Source organism: Rhopalosiphum maidis, chromosome 1 (genome assembly GCF_003676215.2).
Source record: "Rhopalosiphum maidis isolate BTI-1 chromosome 1, ASM367621v3, whole genome shotgun sequence".
NCBI lineage: Eukaryota > Metazoa > Arthropoda > Insecta > Hemiptera > Aphididae > Rhopalosiphum > Rhopalosiphum maidis.
This window is the reverse complement of record NC_040877.1, coordinates 36,418,692-36,432,826: the sequence shown is the minus strand read 5'-3', so window position 1 is coordinate 36,432,826 and position 14,135 is coordinate 36,418,692. Positions and strand designations below refer to the sequence as shown.

The window sequence follows — 14,135 nt, the reverse complement described above, 5'->3', positions numbered from 1 at the left end:
CATAATAATTAAAATATTTAGTATAAGTAAGAAGAAATAATTGAGCAAAAATGCTTAGTGTTTGGTATGTACGGCAGGTAGGTAGGTAAGTCGTATATTCATATAAAGTTATTTCCAACGTGTGTGTATGCAAATTGAAATGTACTTTATTGTCTGAAATAAATGTAAATAACCGGCAATGATTGTATATTGTCGTTTTATTAAACTTTTTATACATATATTTTAATCACAATAATTTTGTACAATTTCATACCATATACACATAAATCATTACATATTATGTATACTCTGTTAAAAATAACTTAGAGTGCCTACATCACATCCAATATCTTCACAAGTCCTTAATACTATGAATATGGTTAACAAAAACATGACATATTACTTAACAATACTTATAATGCAATAATTTAACAACAGTTCATAAAAGTCTATTCAAGTATCTAAGGTTGCAGCAAAATACACATTAATCAGTTATTTCTGAACTCTTTATTTATATTGTATTATTATAAACTAAAGTCCACTTGTACGGTTTGCATATTATTATACTTTGGAGTACAGCTGATTTGTTTTTTGATATGATGAACACCAATAAATAATAACTATTTACAATATTACAGCTACAAACAATAATAGTATTTATAAAATATAGTTTTAATTATTTATGAGGTAACTGTATACAAAAAAAAAAAAAAAAAAAATAAAATAATAATAGTCATAAAACACAATATTCTTGTTGACAATAATGTGGTTTTGTAAATAATTTAGTCACACTCGTTATTGAGTAGTAACTAAAAAATACATAAAATGTGTAAAAACTAAATATCATGTCGGTTACAATAAAAATTCCTATTAACTATTAGATTAAAAACGGACCAAAACGATTTGAGCTAAACGATTAAAAGAAGAGAAACGATATAATTGTTTAGTTTGTAAGACCATATCATTGAAAAAACTCATTAACGTCGATGATGCCGTTATCAATATTTATGATAAAATAATATTTTATAAGTTTGTGACTGTTGGGGACCGAAAAACGAAACACTTCGCAACTGCAGTATTAACAATAACAATCGAACAAAATCATGGTGTAATAGACGGTAGCCCTTGATACCCTTAAGAGTTACTATTATAATGACATAGATATTTGATAAAACGCTTAAAACGAATGATAATAATATTACGGAACACACTCACAAGATGAGACAATATTTATTACAATAATTACTAATATATACGACAGTGGGATGTCCGATAACTTATCAGTCATTGTCGATAAGAAAAAAAAATATCAAATGCATAAAAATAAATAAGTATATTATTACCATATACGAATAGATGGTATCTATGAAAAAAAAAACGGTGGTCGAGTGTTTTAATAAATTCTTTAAATATGTTTTATTTATACTATTATCGTTATAACGAAAATACGGCTAACGGTTAGAGAAGTAATGCATTTTCTGTACAAATTTTCTACACTAATTTGTGTTGATTACTTTGAAGTAATTAAGAATAATATAAATATACATATATATATATATATATGTTATATTATGTATAAACGCTGAGTTTTATTGGTAATTTCCGAAAACGCTAATGTGAAAACTAGACGGGTTTGTGCACCCATACGTACATAATAAATTACTATTAGAATTGTTTGGGCGTCCAAGTTTTGGGGGTAGTCACGAAGCGAATCGTTTTTTTCTATACCAATGTTATTATATTTCTTTGCGAGGACAGCAGCAAAAAAGAGTCACGATAATTTTATATTAATATACATGGCTCGAATATATAATTCGATAAAATACAATAATAATAAAAACAAAATAATATGTAATTTATAAAAATATCGGATATAAAACGCGTGCAAACGGTTCGACTTAAATAGTGATAGTAATATAGCTATTACTATACGAACTATAAATATTATCAGTGTTGTACCAATAGCGAAAAATGCGCGTAGTGTTGAGAAGAAAAACCGAAAACGTTACGCCGTTTCCGTTCGATCGCCGTCCGGACGTCCGTTTCACAGATGCGCCAGGATTTCCATTTCGGTGTCCCGGCACCGGACGTTAGTGGTGTCGTTGTTGGCGCTGGATACGGTCACGATAACCGTGCCCGGTGGGTTGGCGGCCGGTGTCGTCTGCACGATGGTGACCGGACCACAACCGATGTGATGGCGGTCCGCGGTCTTTTCGTCCACGACCACCGCGATGTTGCGCACGTTGTCGTCGACCGTACTGCCGACCACGATTCCGACGTGGCCACTGCCGCCGTCGTCGTCGTCGGTGTTCGGCGGCGGCGGCACCTTGTTGTCCACCGCGGTGGCGGTCAACACGCCGCCGCCCACTGCCTCAGACATGGCCCCGCTTAGTTGCGACGAGTTGCGGCTGTGGTGGCTGCCAACCGTCGTCGAGCCGATGACCACCGCTCCGGCCGTCGGGTCCATCATCAGGTGGCAGCCGGGCCGCAGCGTGCTGGATCGCGACCGGTAACTGGGCGGACCGCTGTAGTCGGCGGCCTGATGATGGTTGATCTGCAGTGTCGATGGCTGGTACAGGTACAGTTCGCCGGAGTCACCGCGACAACAGACGTTTTGGCCTCTGCGGAAACGTTTCGATCAATAAAATATAATATGACATTGTTATTAATAATAGTTATATTATATTATTGTAATGTGATGTACGGAGTGCTGTGCTAACAAGAGCTATTGCATCGTCAGAGTCATACAGGTGTACATTTAATGTTTATGGGTTTATGGGTCACTATAAGTGCCAGAACTAAACTATTATTTCAAAAAAGTGATACTTCTAATTGAAAGTGTTTAATTAAACGTCAGTGTCTGAAGAATTGTGCAGTGTTATTGTTTAGTGAGCAATTAAAGTTTTTAAAATGTATTGGGTGTATTTTTTAAAATATCACTTTTTATTGAGTTAGTAAAACGAAGTAGGATATTTTTTTTTTATTAAACTGTAGGTTTGGCACTATATGAACCCCATTATTACTCGTGTCCTGTACGATAACACGACTCATCTAACCCAAAAACCGTACGACATAACCTATAATAATAATAATACATAATCTATAGCCTGCGTGTAAATACTAATATCTAAAAAGGAGAAAAGATGTAAACCTAATTAATAGTAGGGGTTTAGGTTGAGTGGACCGTGTACAGTTATTAACCCCAACGAATATATTATAGTATCTATCTCGAGCTCTGTTACAAAGAATTTTGATTTAATTAGTTTTGGTGAAATATAAAATATGCAATAACATTATATGCCAAGTATATTAAATTATATTTGAAAATTAAAATGTATTTTTGAAATCATGAGTTATTTATCATTTTATGTTGGGAGACTGTTACAGGTATATCAGATATTGTGAACAATATAACATGGTATATGAAGACAAACACGACTACAGTGATGAATGTAGTCGTGGATCATAGCTGCAAAGAGGACCATGCGCAATAGATAATAGTTTAGAATGATATTTCACAAGGACGCTGCGAGTGAACTGCAGTACAGATCATAATAATAATAATTTATAATAGTGTATACGGTATGCGTAATGCGTAAAATATTTATGAAAATCCACTCGAAAATACGACGGTTATAATACTCGTACATCGAACGATTAAATCTGGACAAACGGTGGACGTTTCGTGTCCTTCGACAATAATATTATGTACAACGTTTATTTTTAATGCAAGCAATCATCGAATAATCGAAAACGTGAGATGTCCGCATTACTAATGTATTGTCCGTCGCGTTTAACATTACTTCGCGTACATTACACAGGTAATAACATTATCTCCGGTCGTTGGAATAGCACGATGATATGCAATTCACGGCGTTTCGTCGGTAATATTTTGACTGTACGTCATTTTTAATTTATTAGCCGATTGTGGCTCACCTTATCAGCGTGCCGGGTTGCGACCTATACGTCGGCGGCGGCGATGCCGTGACGGGCGGCATGTTCGTCTGTCTGTCCAACAGCAACAACCTCAGTCGGTACTCTTGCATGGACGCCTGGTAGGATGGCGGCGGAGCTCTGTACTCGAACTCGGGATACATCATAGCTGTGGGACGATGAAAAAATAATTAAAATATAATTTGAGAATATGAAATCAGTTCGTTTCGCGGTCGCTGTATTGGAATTGTATTTAATATAAGCGCGTTGGGCGGCTTTTCCAGACTCTTACCGGCGTAAGGATGATGTGGACGGCCGTAGGACGGTGGCAGTCGGGGCACGAACCGCCGGTTGGCTTCGGCTGCGTCGTCCAACGATCGGCCCAGCCCGAACACCGCTCCGCACGATGACGCTTCTTGGCCAGCCGTCAAGCGCCACGCTATACCACTGATGGCCACTAGAATGACACCGACACCTGCGAAACGGAAGGCAAAAATAATATTATATTATAATATATATATATTACAGACTATTATTAAGTCAGCCGCTTAAAAGAGGCTACGTAAGGATTGTAAGGCGTACGATTATATGTGGTTCCACTTTTATCGTACATAAAAAACAAAACCGAAAAGCGACGAGTTTAAAGTTTTGTACCACTGTGTTGTATATAAGTAACGGTGTATGCGTATAATATGTACGATAACTAGATACATGCATTTAAGTCATTAAATTATATGATATTATGTTTTTATATTAGTATATGGAGTGTTTATACGAATAGAAATTATTATTTCCGATAAGGGACTTTTTAGCATTTTCCACGGGACAAATACTTACCTAGTCCTTAGAGCTTATAAATTACGATTACACAATCGTAGGTTGACATTTCGTGATATCTATCGATAAAGGGCTACGTCATCGTTATGATATTATATACTGTACGCCATTTGATTTCCCGTCCAATAATGCGCTGCACAATTCAATATATAATCTAATAGTCGTATACATATACGCCCAATAAACAAAAAAGTTTTATTTTTTGTTAAAGTGATTCCATTTCATTACGAGGTTAGACGTTATTATGCTGTGCATTAACGACGGTGGGGAATGTTCGAAATTAATGATTTGGAACATGCGAAAAGGGACCTTAATATATTATATATACGCTTATTTCTACCTATACACGTATAATATACTCGATAACGACTCTATATGTGCACTCACGACGTAGTAACCTAGTCGAAACTTAGAATTGTATAATTTATATTTATTGTTAACGAACAGTAAGCCTGAATATGCGTGCGAGGGTGGTGGAGGGTTGCGTATTTAAACATTTAACCCATCCGTATTACGGTGACGAAGGAGCGACTAGAATTTTTTTTAATTAACGATAAGAATGGTTCTAACAGTACTTAGATAAAATACTATCAAATTGCTAATATGTATGTTTATGTGAAAAACATTATTTTACGATTATCAACCTTTATTTATTGATCAAATCATGCTAAACTACATTTTCAGTGTTTGAAGAAAGTTTAATATTTTCTTACACCAAACAAAATAATAATAAAAAAAAAATTGTCGGTGAACTATATTCTCGTTAATATTGCGTTTAATTATATTTATTGAAAATCATATACATTTCTATTGAAGCGTTGGTACCGTTGGTGTTTACCGTTTATATTATAATGAAACGCGCGTTAATAGACCTCTGACAAACCACTGGCTTCACTTGTTCGCGGAAGTTTAATTAAAACTTTTGAGTTTTCGAAAATTAAACAACACGTTTACTCTACTTGACATGCTGCGGCGACTCAAGGAAGTGTAAATTAATTATCGCCCCATCGATTGTTGACAATGCTCTCCGCCTATTTTATATACGACGGAAATATATATATATATTATATATATAACGCCGAACGGTTTTCGAGGGACTCGAAAAAAAAAACATAATTGAGATAGAGACTGGTGATTTTTTTCGATTCGAGTGTATGTATACAGCACGTCGGTGCGATAATATAAAAACAACCCTCGCAGTAAGGATGGATGTTTAAGTATAACATTTAAAAGGGAAGTGCAGCTAGAGGACTCATTACGAGTCCTTTGTTCAAAATAATGCCGACACACGATGGGAGGGATAATATCCCATTTTTAAAAGCCACTAGAATTAAAAATACTAATAATTTAGACTGTATAATTAAATTCGGTTTGTACTTTATACAAACATTTTCAACGCGCCTCAATTGTGAGCAATGTTTTTATTTTTTGTTTATAAGTATAGTAACATAATATAAAATACCATAACGTTAATCTGTCATCTATTATAGTGTATATTCAAATATGTATTATATAAATGATATGAGTTTTTAAATACAAATAACAAATACTATTGTGTGCAATGAGTATTTTTTATAGCAAGTATATTATTGGTAATATATCCAATTTGACCATTTGAAGTTAATATATACTCACATACATATAATATTATATATGATTAATTTAGCTCATAAAGAAATACGAACTATTGTTAAATAAATTAAATTAGTATTGTTAAATATAATATGAAAAGCACTTGGGAAATGTTGTAATATTATTTATCATATTATTAATAAGTATGAGCCAGCCATACTAATAGGTATTTATAAAATATTGATGTTAATGTTATGAAATACCAACTTTTATTTAAATTATTATGAATAATATTTTCAATATAATAATAATAATAAATATATTTATATACCTACCCTATTTATTAAAATATTAAATTATTTTATTTATGGATAATCATTGTGTCAGTAGCACGATTAAGCAATCAGGTTCTATAATGTACTTTTATGTAAATTTTAATAGGTTCTTTACATGTATGCTACTGGAATAATTGTTTAACACATATTTTTCCCTAAAAAATAATAGCTCCCTAATAATAATTTAAAGCAGCGTTTGGTTTTTTTCAAAAGTAGAACTATGATAGTCTATAATTGTAACGCTGAAAGCAAAACAATTTTAGAATTGGCTATATTGATATAAAATATTATCATTACATTTATAGGAAAATTATTTTTTCGTTCAATAAAATTAATATTTACCTTAAAAATGCTTATGAACATTTTTTTAAATAAATAAAAAATACTCGGATAAAAATAATAAAAACCTTGAATAAAATATTTTGACGTATTGAATAAATGAATTCAGTTTATGGAATTATCGAGTTATCTTTAAAGAAATTTAATTTATGTATAAAAAATGATTCGAATGCCATGTATAAGAAATATATTGATTTATATTTTATATAATAAGGTGTCATGATAAAACATTATAATTAAGGGTGTGCATTTATTATCCATTTGGCATACGAGTAAAAATAATAAATAGTTGAGAAAAAATACGGAACTGTTGGATTATAACAAAATAACAATTCCCCGTATGGTGGTTTGATTATTCACATATGGGAATGATGTTTCAGCGAACAGTATTGAATTTTTAACGAATAATAATAATAATAATAATAATATACGATCGTAATACACACGTGGAGTGTATAATAATACGGACTAGTTAAAGGGTAAATATTGTATTATATTTATTTGCATACAGTTTCAATTTACTCTTCGAAAAAAAAAAATTGGAGTTTAAATCTTATCGCTCGACGAAAACCATTTACATATAAATACGATACCTGCAGCTCTCTCTCTCACTCACGAAACCGAGTCAATTATGTTTCATTGGTATTCATTAGGCGTCTCTTATAGAGAATCGGAAACGCGCGTATCTCTTCGTTTACGGTAAAAAAATCTATTTCTCAAGACGATGATGGTCGTATACAGTCGTACATTATACTCATCGGATTTACCTCTGCACGTTGTAAAAGCTCCGTTGGTTGTGAATTTTCTGTTGTTCACGATTCGCACTCCTTATATAGCTGCAGTGCATTGCAATGCACAATACGCTGCAGATGAGTAGTAGTCTATTGTAAGTATATTAGTAACCCATAGGTGGTACCCAAACACGCTGACGCACGTACTGCGAACCACGGCATCGTGTGAAATTGGATAATTGCGGAAATATTATCCGCGGAATCTTTTATTATATATTTTTTTCCATCTGAAAACAACGAACGATTTTTCCCTTACTCGCCCGTTCAAAGAAAACAGAAAAAAAAAAAACAAAAACCTACGACCAAAAAGAATAAAAAAAACATCTCCGCATAACGACAACATCGCATTATATATTATTATCATTGTACACTGTCACAGACGTTTTCGTTCTCGACACACACGCACTGAGCGTACATAGTACCTATACCTATGTATAATAACACATCGCATGTGCACAAAACGCGTATAGTATTATTATTATTATGGTTGCAGATGAACAAAAACCAAAACCAAAAAAAAAAAAAAAGAAAGAAAGAATATCGCACGGACACGCGTTCAATGACTGTGTACGATTTTTTGTGTTTCTAATTTCTTGTTCCGTATACTATTTATATACGCGTCCACACACGTCAAGTGCAGTGTCATTATGACGTTTTGGTGTAGCCCGCGTGCTTTGTTGTTTAATACATATTATATTTATCAAAAGTTGTTTTTCGTCTTTGAAACGAACAGTAATGATAGGTCCTACGCGCGAGTTGATGCATTCATAATAATAATCATATGATATCATTTTGCTGTGGCTGCCTGGCGGCGCGGTGTTCGTGCAAGGTCAACCGCGAGAACGTGCAGCCGACTTGTATTCGTTAAGACGAGGAGTTCCTTCCTAACCACAGACTTCGAACACTAACCGTTCAATGATGGCATGGGGTACGTGGTTATATTATACATAAGTGGGGTGCAGATCAAGGAACGAACATTGGAGAGGGTGTGAGTGGAAACAAAATATATAATTATACGATACGTTGTGTTGTTGTATCAAGAATTAATGATAACGAAATGCTTGTAGTTTTCAAAAGCGATAAACCGTCTTAAACATGTCGTAAATAAAATTGTAGGTAAATATACATCCACAAAAGCTCAGTCATGTACTACGTAAATTGGGGCTCGGGTGATTTTAATTGCGGGTGTAAATTGCGTCCCAGAATATTCAGTTCATTTCCATTCAGCAAATTAATTTGAAAAAAAGTAATAATTTACGATTAAGTACGATGTAGATATACATTCACTAATATAATGTAATAGCTGATCAGTGTGCATTTTTTCGTAACTCATGTGTAGTGTATAATTTACTAATGCTAATATAAAAACTTAAACTTTTTAAAACGTAAAATTAATTAAAATTAATTTAAACAAATTGCCTGAGTTTCTATTTTACCAAGATTATAAGCCAGTTTTAAGGAATTGCACTACCTACATTATATTTAATGATATCGAATTTAAAACTAATAAAAATGAACATTTTTTGTTAATTAATAGTAAATAAATAAATATAGTAGTAGATTTCTTTAGATATAAGAAAATATATACCTAGAGAAAATAAACGCCCCTGAACCCATTTTCAGAGAGAAGAGTTAAGACTCAAAGTATAAACGCATCTGTCTTTAGATGATAATATGTCGTACTCGTACGTGTTATCTCTATGTTACTAATAACGATTATCGTAGAAAATGTAAGCGTAAAATAAACATGTTTTTAAATTAAAACATAAAAAAGCATACATAATGGAACTCTAAATAATATTCTTACCATTAAACTTAAAGAAAAGACCAAATTATTGTAATATTAAAAACGACAGAATAAAATTGAGCATTTTGAACGTAAATTACTTTTTTGTGCATTTGTCAGACTGAGAAATACGTACGGTTACAACGTGCTTTTATATTTAGTTGCCTTTGGACAGACAATTTTAAATTTTAATCACATATTAAGATATAATATAAATTAATCAAAATGTAACCATTATTATTATTAGTAGTAATAACTAATAAGTATGTTTTACATGCATTAATTATAATTTGTATATCAATATTAACTTAATTTGAAAATATTTCTGTAACAGAAAAATTAATCATAAAAACGAATTCATTTTTTAAAAAGTTAAAACAAATCGAAGAGAAGGAGATGTGATTGCCCATACCATAGGGCTAATGACAATCGCAGAAATTACAAAATTAAATACAATTGTATAACGTTTCATTGCGCTCGACGCTTAAGTTCGGAGAGCACACATGTGCGTGTGCGACCTCAACTATTATCCGCGTGCGATTTTACGACCTGACCCGGTTTTGTTTTGTCAACAATATCCACGCCATATCTGGTAGATCGCTTTGAATGGCGTCGTCGTTTCGAAATCTTACACGTACAATAATAATATCATACACGGACCGGGCGAGTGGACGAGTGGTACAGCATTCGGCTGACACTGTATTATAATTCTGTATAACTAATTGTCGCCTTACAGTGACATTTATTTAGCGGCTTTACGAAAGTATCCTAATCGTGATGCAAAGTAATTTATTTTGAAACTCTGCACACATGACCTTTTCTGATTCTAATCTGATACATATAGCTTCTTTGACCTAATTGGCATTTGATTCCTAAATGTTCATAATATAATAGAGCGTTAATATATTGTTAAATACAAATTAATTTACTGTTATCATCTATAAAATCTTTGTCATCCAAACAATGTCATTAACGATTATGAACGCAGAGATCAACTGGTTTTTGTTTCTATACAAAATAAATTCTAATTGAAAATGAAATTGCACATATAATATTACAATAAATTTACATATTTTCTTATGCTTATTTCAATATATTATTGTAGTAGAATTGTACGGTTGGAGATGAAATGAAATATTGTTTTTACAATGATGTATGTATTTTGTTTGTACGTATACACGATTTGTTGTAGAAAAAGTCTTGATTTTCAACTATGGGGAAGGTTATTGATAGAAAACTGATTATAATATTTGTTATTACTTTAGGAAGTCCAAAATTAAAAATTCCTTGTATTTTTCAAAATAATAAGGAAAAACCAAATAAATGTTGATATTTAATATAAATAAAAAACGAAAATTGTGATTTATCTTAATATTAATTTAATGAATTGTTATAAAACAGTGGATCATAAAAAAAAAGTTGAAAAAAGATATTTATTAAGTACGTTATAAATGTATTATACGTGTTATTTTACTTTATTTTTACTTTATTAGATTTATGTCTACATTTCTACTGCGATAGATAACAATATTTTTCCAACTAAAAATAATGGTTTTATGTGGTAAAAATACATTCGTTCTATAATAGATATTATTAATGGAATATATAAATTAATAATTTTAGGAAAAGTGAAGTCTAACAAAATAATGAGAGAAAATTGTAAAAAAAAAAATATTTAATTGGCGTTAATTTTCTCGAACAAATTATTGTTAAATATTGAAAAAAATGATTATTGTTTCGATGAAAATCGTATATTTTTTAATTATTTAAAATTCGTATATAATATTATTTGCACGAGAACCAAAAGTTTTATAATCGAATTATAGGATTTAACCTTAGTTAATAGCTAAACTGAACGCTCATATATTTAATTGATATGTTACATGAGGTATACTGCAGATGATGATACAAACTATTCTACTTACGTGGTTACAATAATTGGCACCAAGATGGGAAAAAAAGTAAATTAATTACATAATTATTATTTACTACAATAAATTAAGATAAAAATACCTAACGTTTTATAACTTTAATTTATACTTGGTACATTGGACTAGATATTATACAACACTAACGATTTCCAAGAGTAATGAGCGTATAAATTTAAGTTGTTTCGGAAATTCGGAGAGAAAATACGAAATTGGAATTTATATTTTATATTGTTCGAGGGTGTAACAATTTAATGACCGAATTTAAATTGCTGTAATAAAGAATTTTACTCATCTACATAAGCCTATAAATAATTAAAACATATTTCAAGATTCATTTTTTTTTCAGTTTGAAAACTTACAACTTAATTTAAGAAAAGTTCAATATTTTTCCCCTATGTCAACGGTATATATATATATGGTGAGTCTATTCAGTTTAATATATTGTAATATCCTGCGGTAAAGGTTTTAATTAGTTTCTCATTGTCGTTTAATGCGAGTGTCAAAGGCATGCGTACCTACTTAGATATCGAACATGAGCATGTATAAGCATTGAATTATTGAAAGGACTTTTAATCCTGGTCTCAACTATTATTAATAAATAAAGTGTAATATCGCACGTATGGCAAGCCAATAAGAAAACTACTGATGTTTTAATAAAATATAATATGATTTTCACAAACTAACGAAATAATTAATAATAATAAAAAATAATAAAGATAGCAATCACAAAAAAAAATGTCTTATCTAATTATAAACGCGACGTGCAGAATAATAAAATAAATATAATAATCACGGATAAGAAAAAAAGAAATATGCAAATAGGTTAATTGATTAGGTACTATCACATTTTGATGTGTCGTAAATATATTATAAATTTTCTATTGTGAAAAAACGCAAATCTGTTTGGGATATTTATTTTCAATAATAATACGGTGATATTTATTTAAGCCGTGAATGATTTATCGTTTATATATTTCCGGTTCAGTCAATGGTTTACTCATTTCATTAGCTGTTTAAATTCAAATACGGTAGTTATTATAGACGGATAGAACATCGGCTGTGCTACGAATAATTCTGAGGCTATTTTCTTTGATAATAATAATAATTATTATTATTGTTATTACCGGTTGTACGCGTGCGTTGTTTTACACGGTCTAAACAACAATATTTACGCGTATAACATTTTATGTTAATCTTCTTAGTCATTAAAATATTCGAAACAATGTCAGCATTTGTGTTATTTATTTAGAGTCCCGTGTCTTTGGCTCGAACGTAGTTAATGAGACGAAAAATCCTTTTGGTCTATCGTTATGGTAAGAATATTCTATAGACAATAAAGAGATAAGAAACATTTTAAAACTAACAAAAATATATATAGATAATGAAGTTTTCATCGAAATGAATAGAAGTATCGATTCAATAATCTACTGCAGATTTTATAGGTATTATTATTTAGTGATTGTGATGATGAACGTAAAATAGTGTGAAGTCTATTAAATTAAAAGAACGTTAAAGATTTTGAAATTATATAGCTTGCGAATTTAAACGTATGTGTACTTTTTAAATAAAAAAAATATCGTCATAAAAATAATTTAGTGGCACCGTAAAATTTAGTCATAAATCCTATGAAAAAATAAGTCTTCTAATAGCATCGCCATAATATTATACGTAGTACTATTACAAAGAAATAGTAACTATAATTTGTTTTTCATTTTTATATTCGATAATGACAAACGGTTTTTTTAAGCGTTTCAAAACGTTACAATTATAATAATATATATACAACCAGATAGCCTAACCTACTATTTACGAGTATAAATGGTTACTTGATTGCTGAACATTCCATAAGTTTTTTGTAATTTTACAAATTTAAAATGTGTTTAAATGGTAAAAATCTGAACACTGCGAAAGTAATGATTTGAAATCATAGCCTTATAAGTTATAATATACCGTAAAACAGTTCTATTCTTTAAAAAGATACCGCAATAAAAATTACCCGAAGGCTGAAGCAAAGACTACTAACAAATTATCTTACTTGTAAACATATGAAAATGTAAACAATATTATATAAATGAGATCATTTTCGAATTTCACAACCCGTTCTCTTTTTTCAACTTTCTTCTCAAATATCATCTTCATCACTATCAAATTTTATAAAATTATTAACTTATATAAATTTAATAAATGGTTTAAAAATGTAATAAATATAAAAAATAAACACTTAGAAATATATAAATTTATTGCATTTGATATCTAATAAGTTAGGAAGGACGAATGCAATAGTAATAGCAACTACAATAATCACTAACATATTTTAGTATACCTACGCATTAATAATTAGTAATTACAAATTACGATTATAATCGTGTAACTATAAGTTAAGTGGATAGGTATTGGAGAACGATAGTATTTTATTATTGGAGGAATTATACAAGGACAGCTATAATTTACGTAAATTTGTATTTCATATATTTATGTTATATGTATTTACTATATTTTGTTATCTATGTCTTAATTTAAGTCGTAAATTTTCGCAAATTATTCAGTATCATTAAATAATTATTAATTTACATAATATATTATATTTTCATAGACCATTAATTAATAATTTTATTAATTATTATTATTATAC

The 14,135-nt window shown here is 30.6% G+C and overlaps 1 protein-coding gene across 1 annotated transcript in view; it reads right to left on the bottom strand.

Moving 5' to 3' along the window:
- Positions 1 to 189: 189 nt before the first annotated feature.
- Positions 190 to 14,135, bottom strand: part of LOC113558381 — a 194,800-nt gene continuing 180,854 nt past the window's right edge. The window contains exons 6-8 of the mRNA XM_026963837.1: positions 4,205 to 4,387; positions 3,916 to 4,081; positions 190 to 2,600 (exon numbers count right to left, since the gene is read on the bottom strand). Coding sequence (XP_026819638.1) covers positions 2,024 to 2,600; positions 3,916 to 4,081; positions 4,205 to 4,387 — 926 coding nt within the window. The 3' untranslated portion in view covers positions 190 to 2,023. The remainder of the gene's footprint in view (positions 2,601 to 3,915; positions 4,082 to 4,204; positions 4,388 to 14,135) is intronic.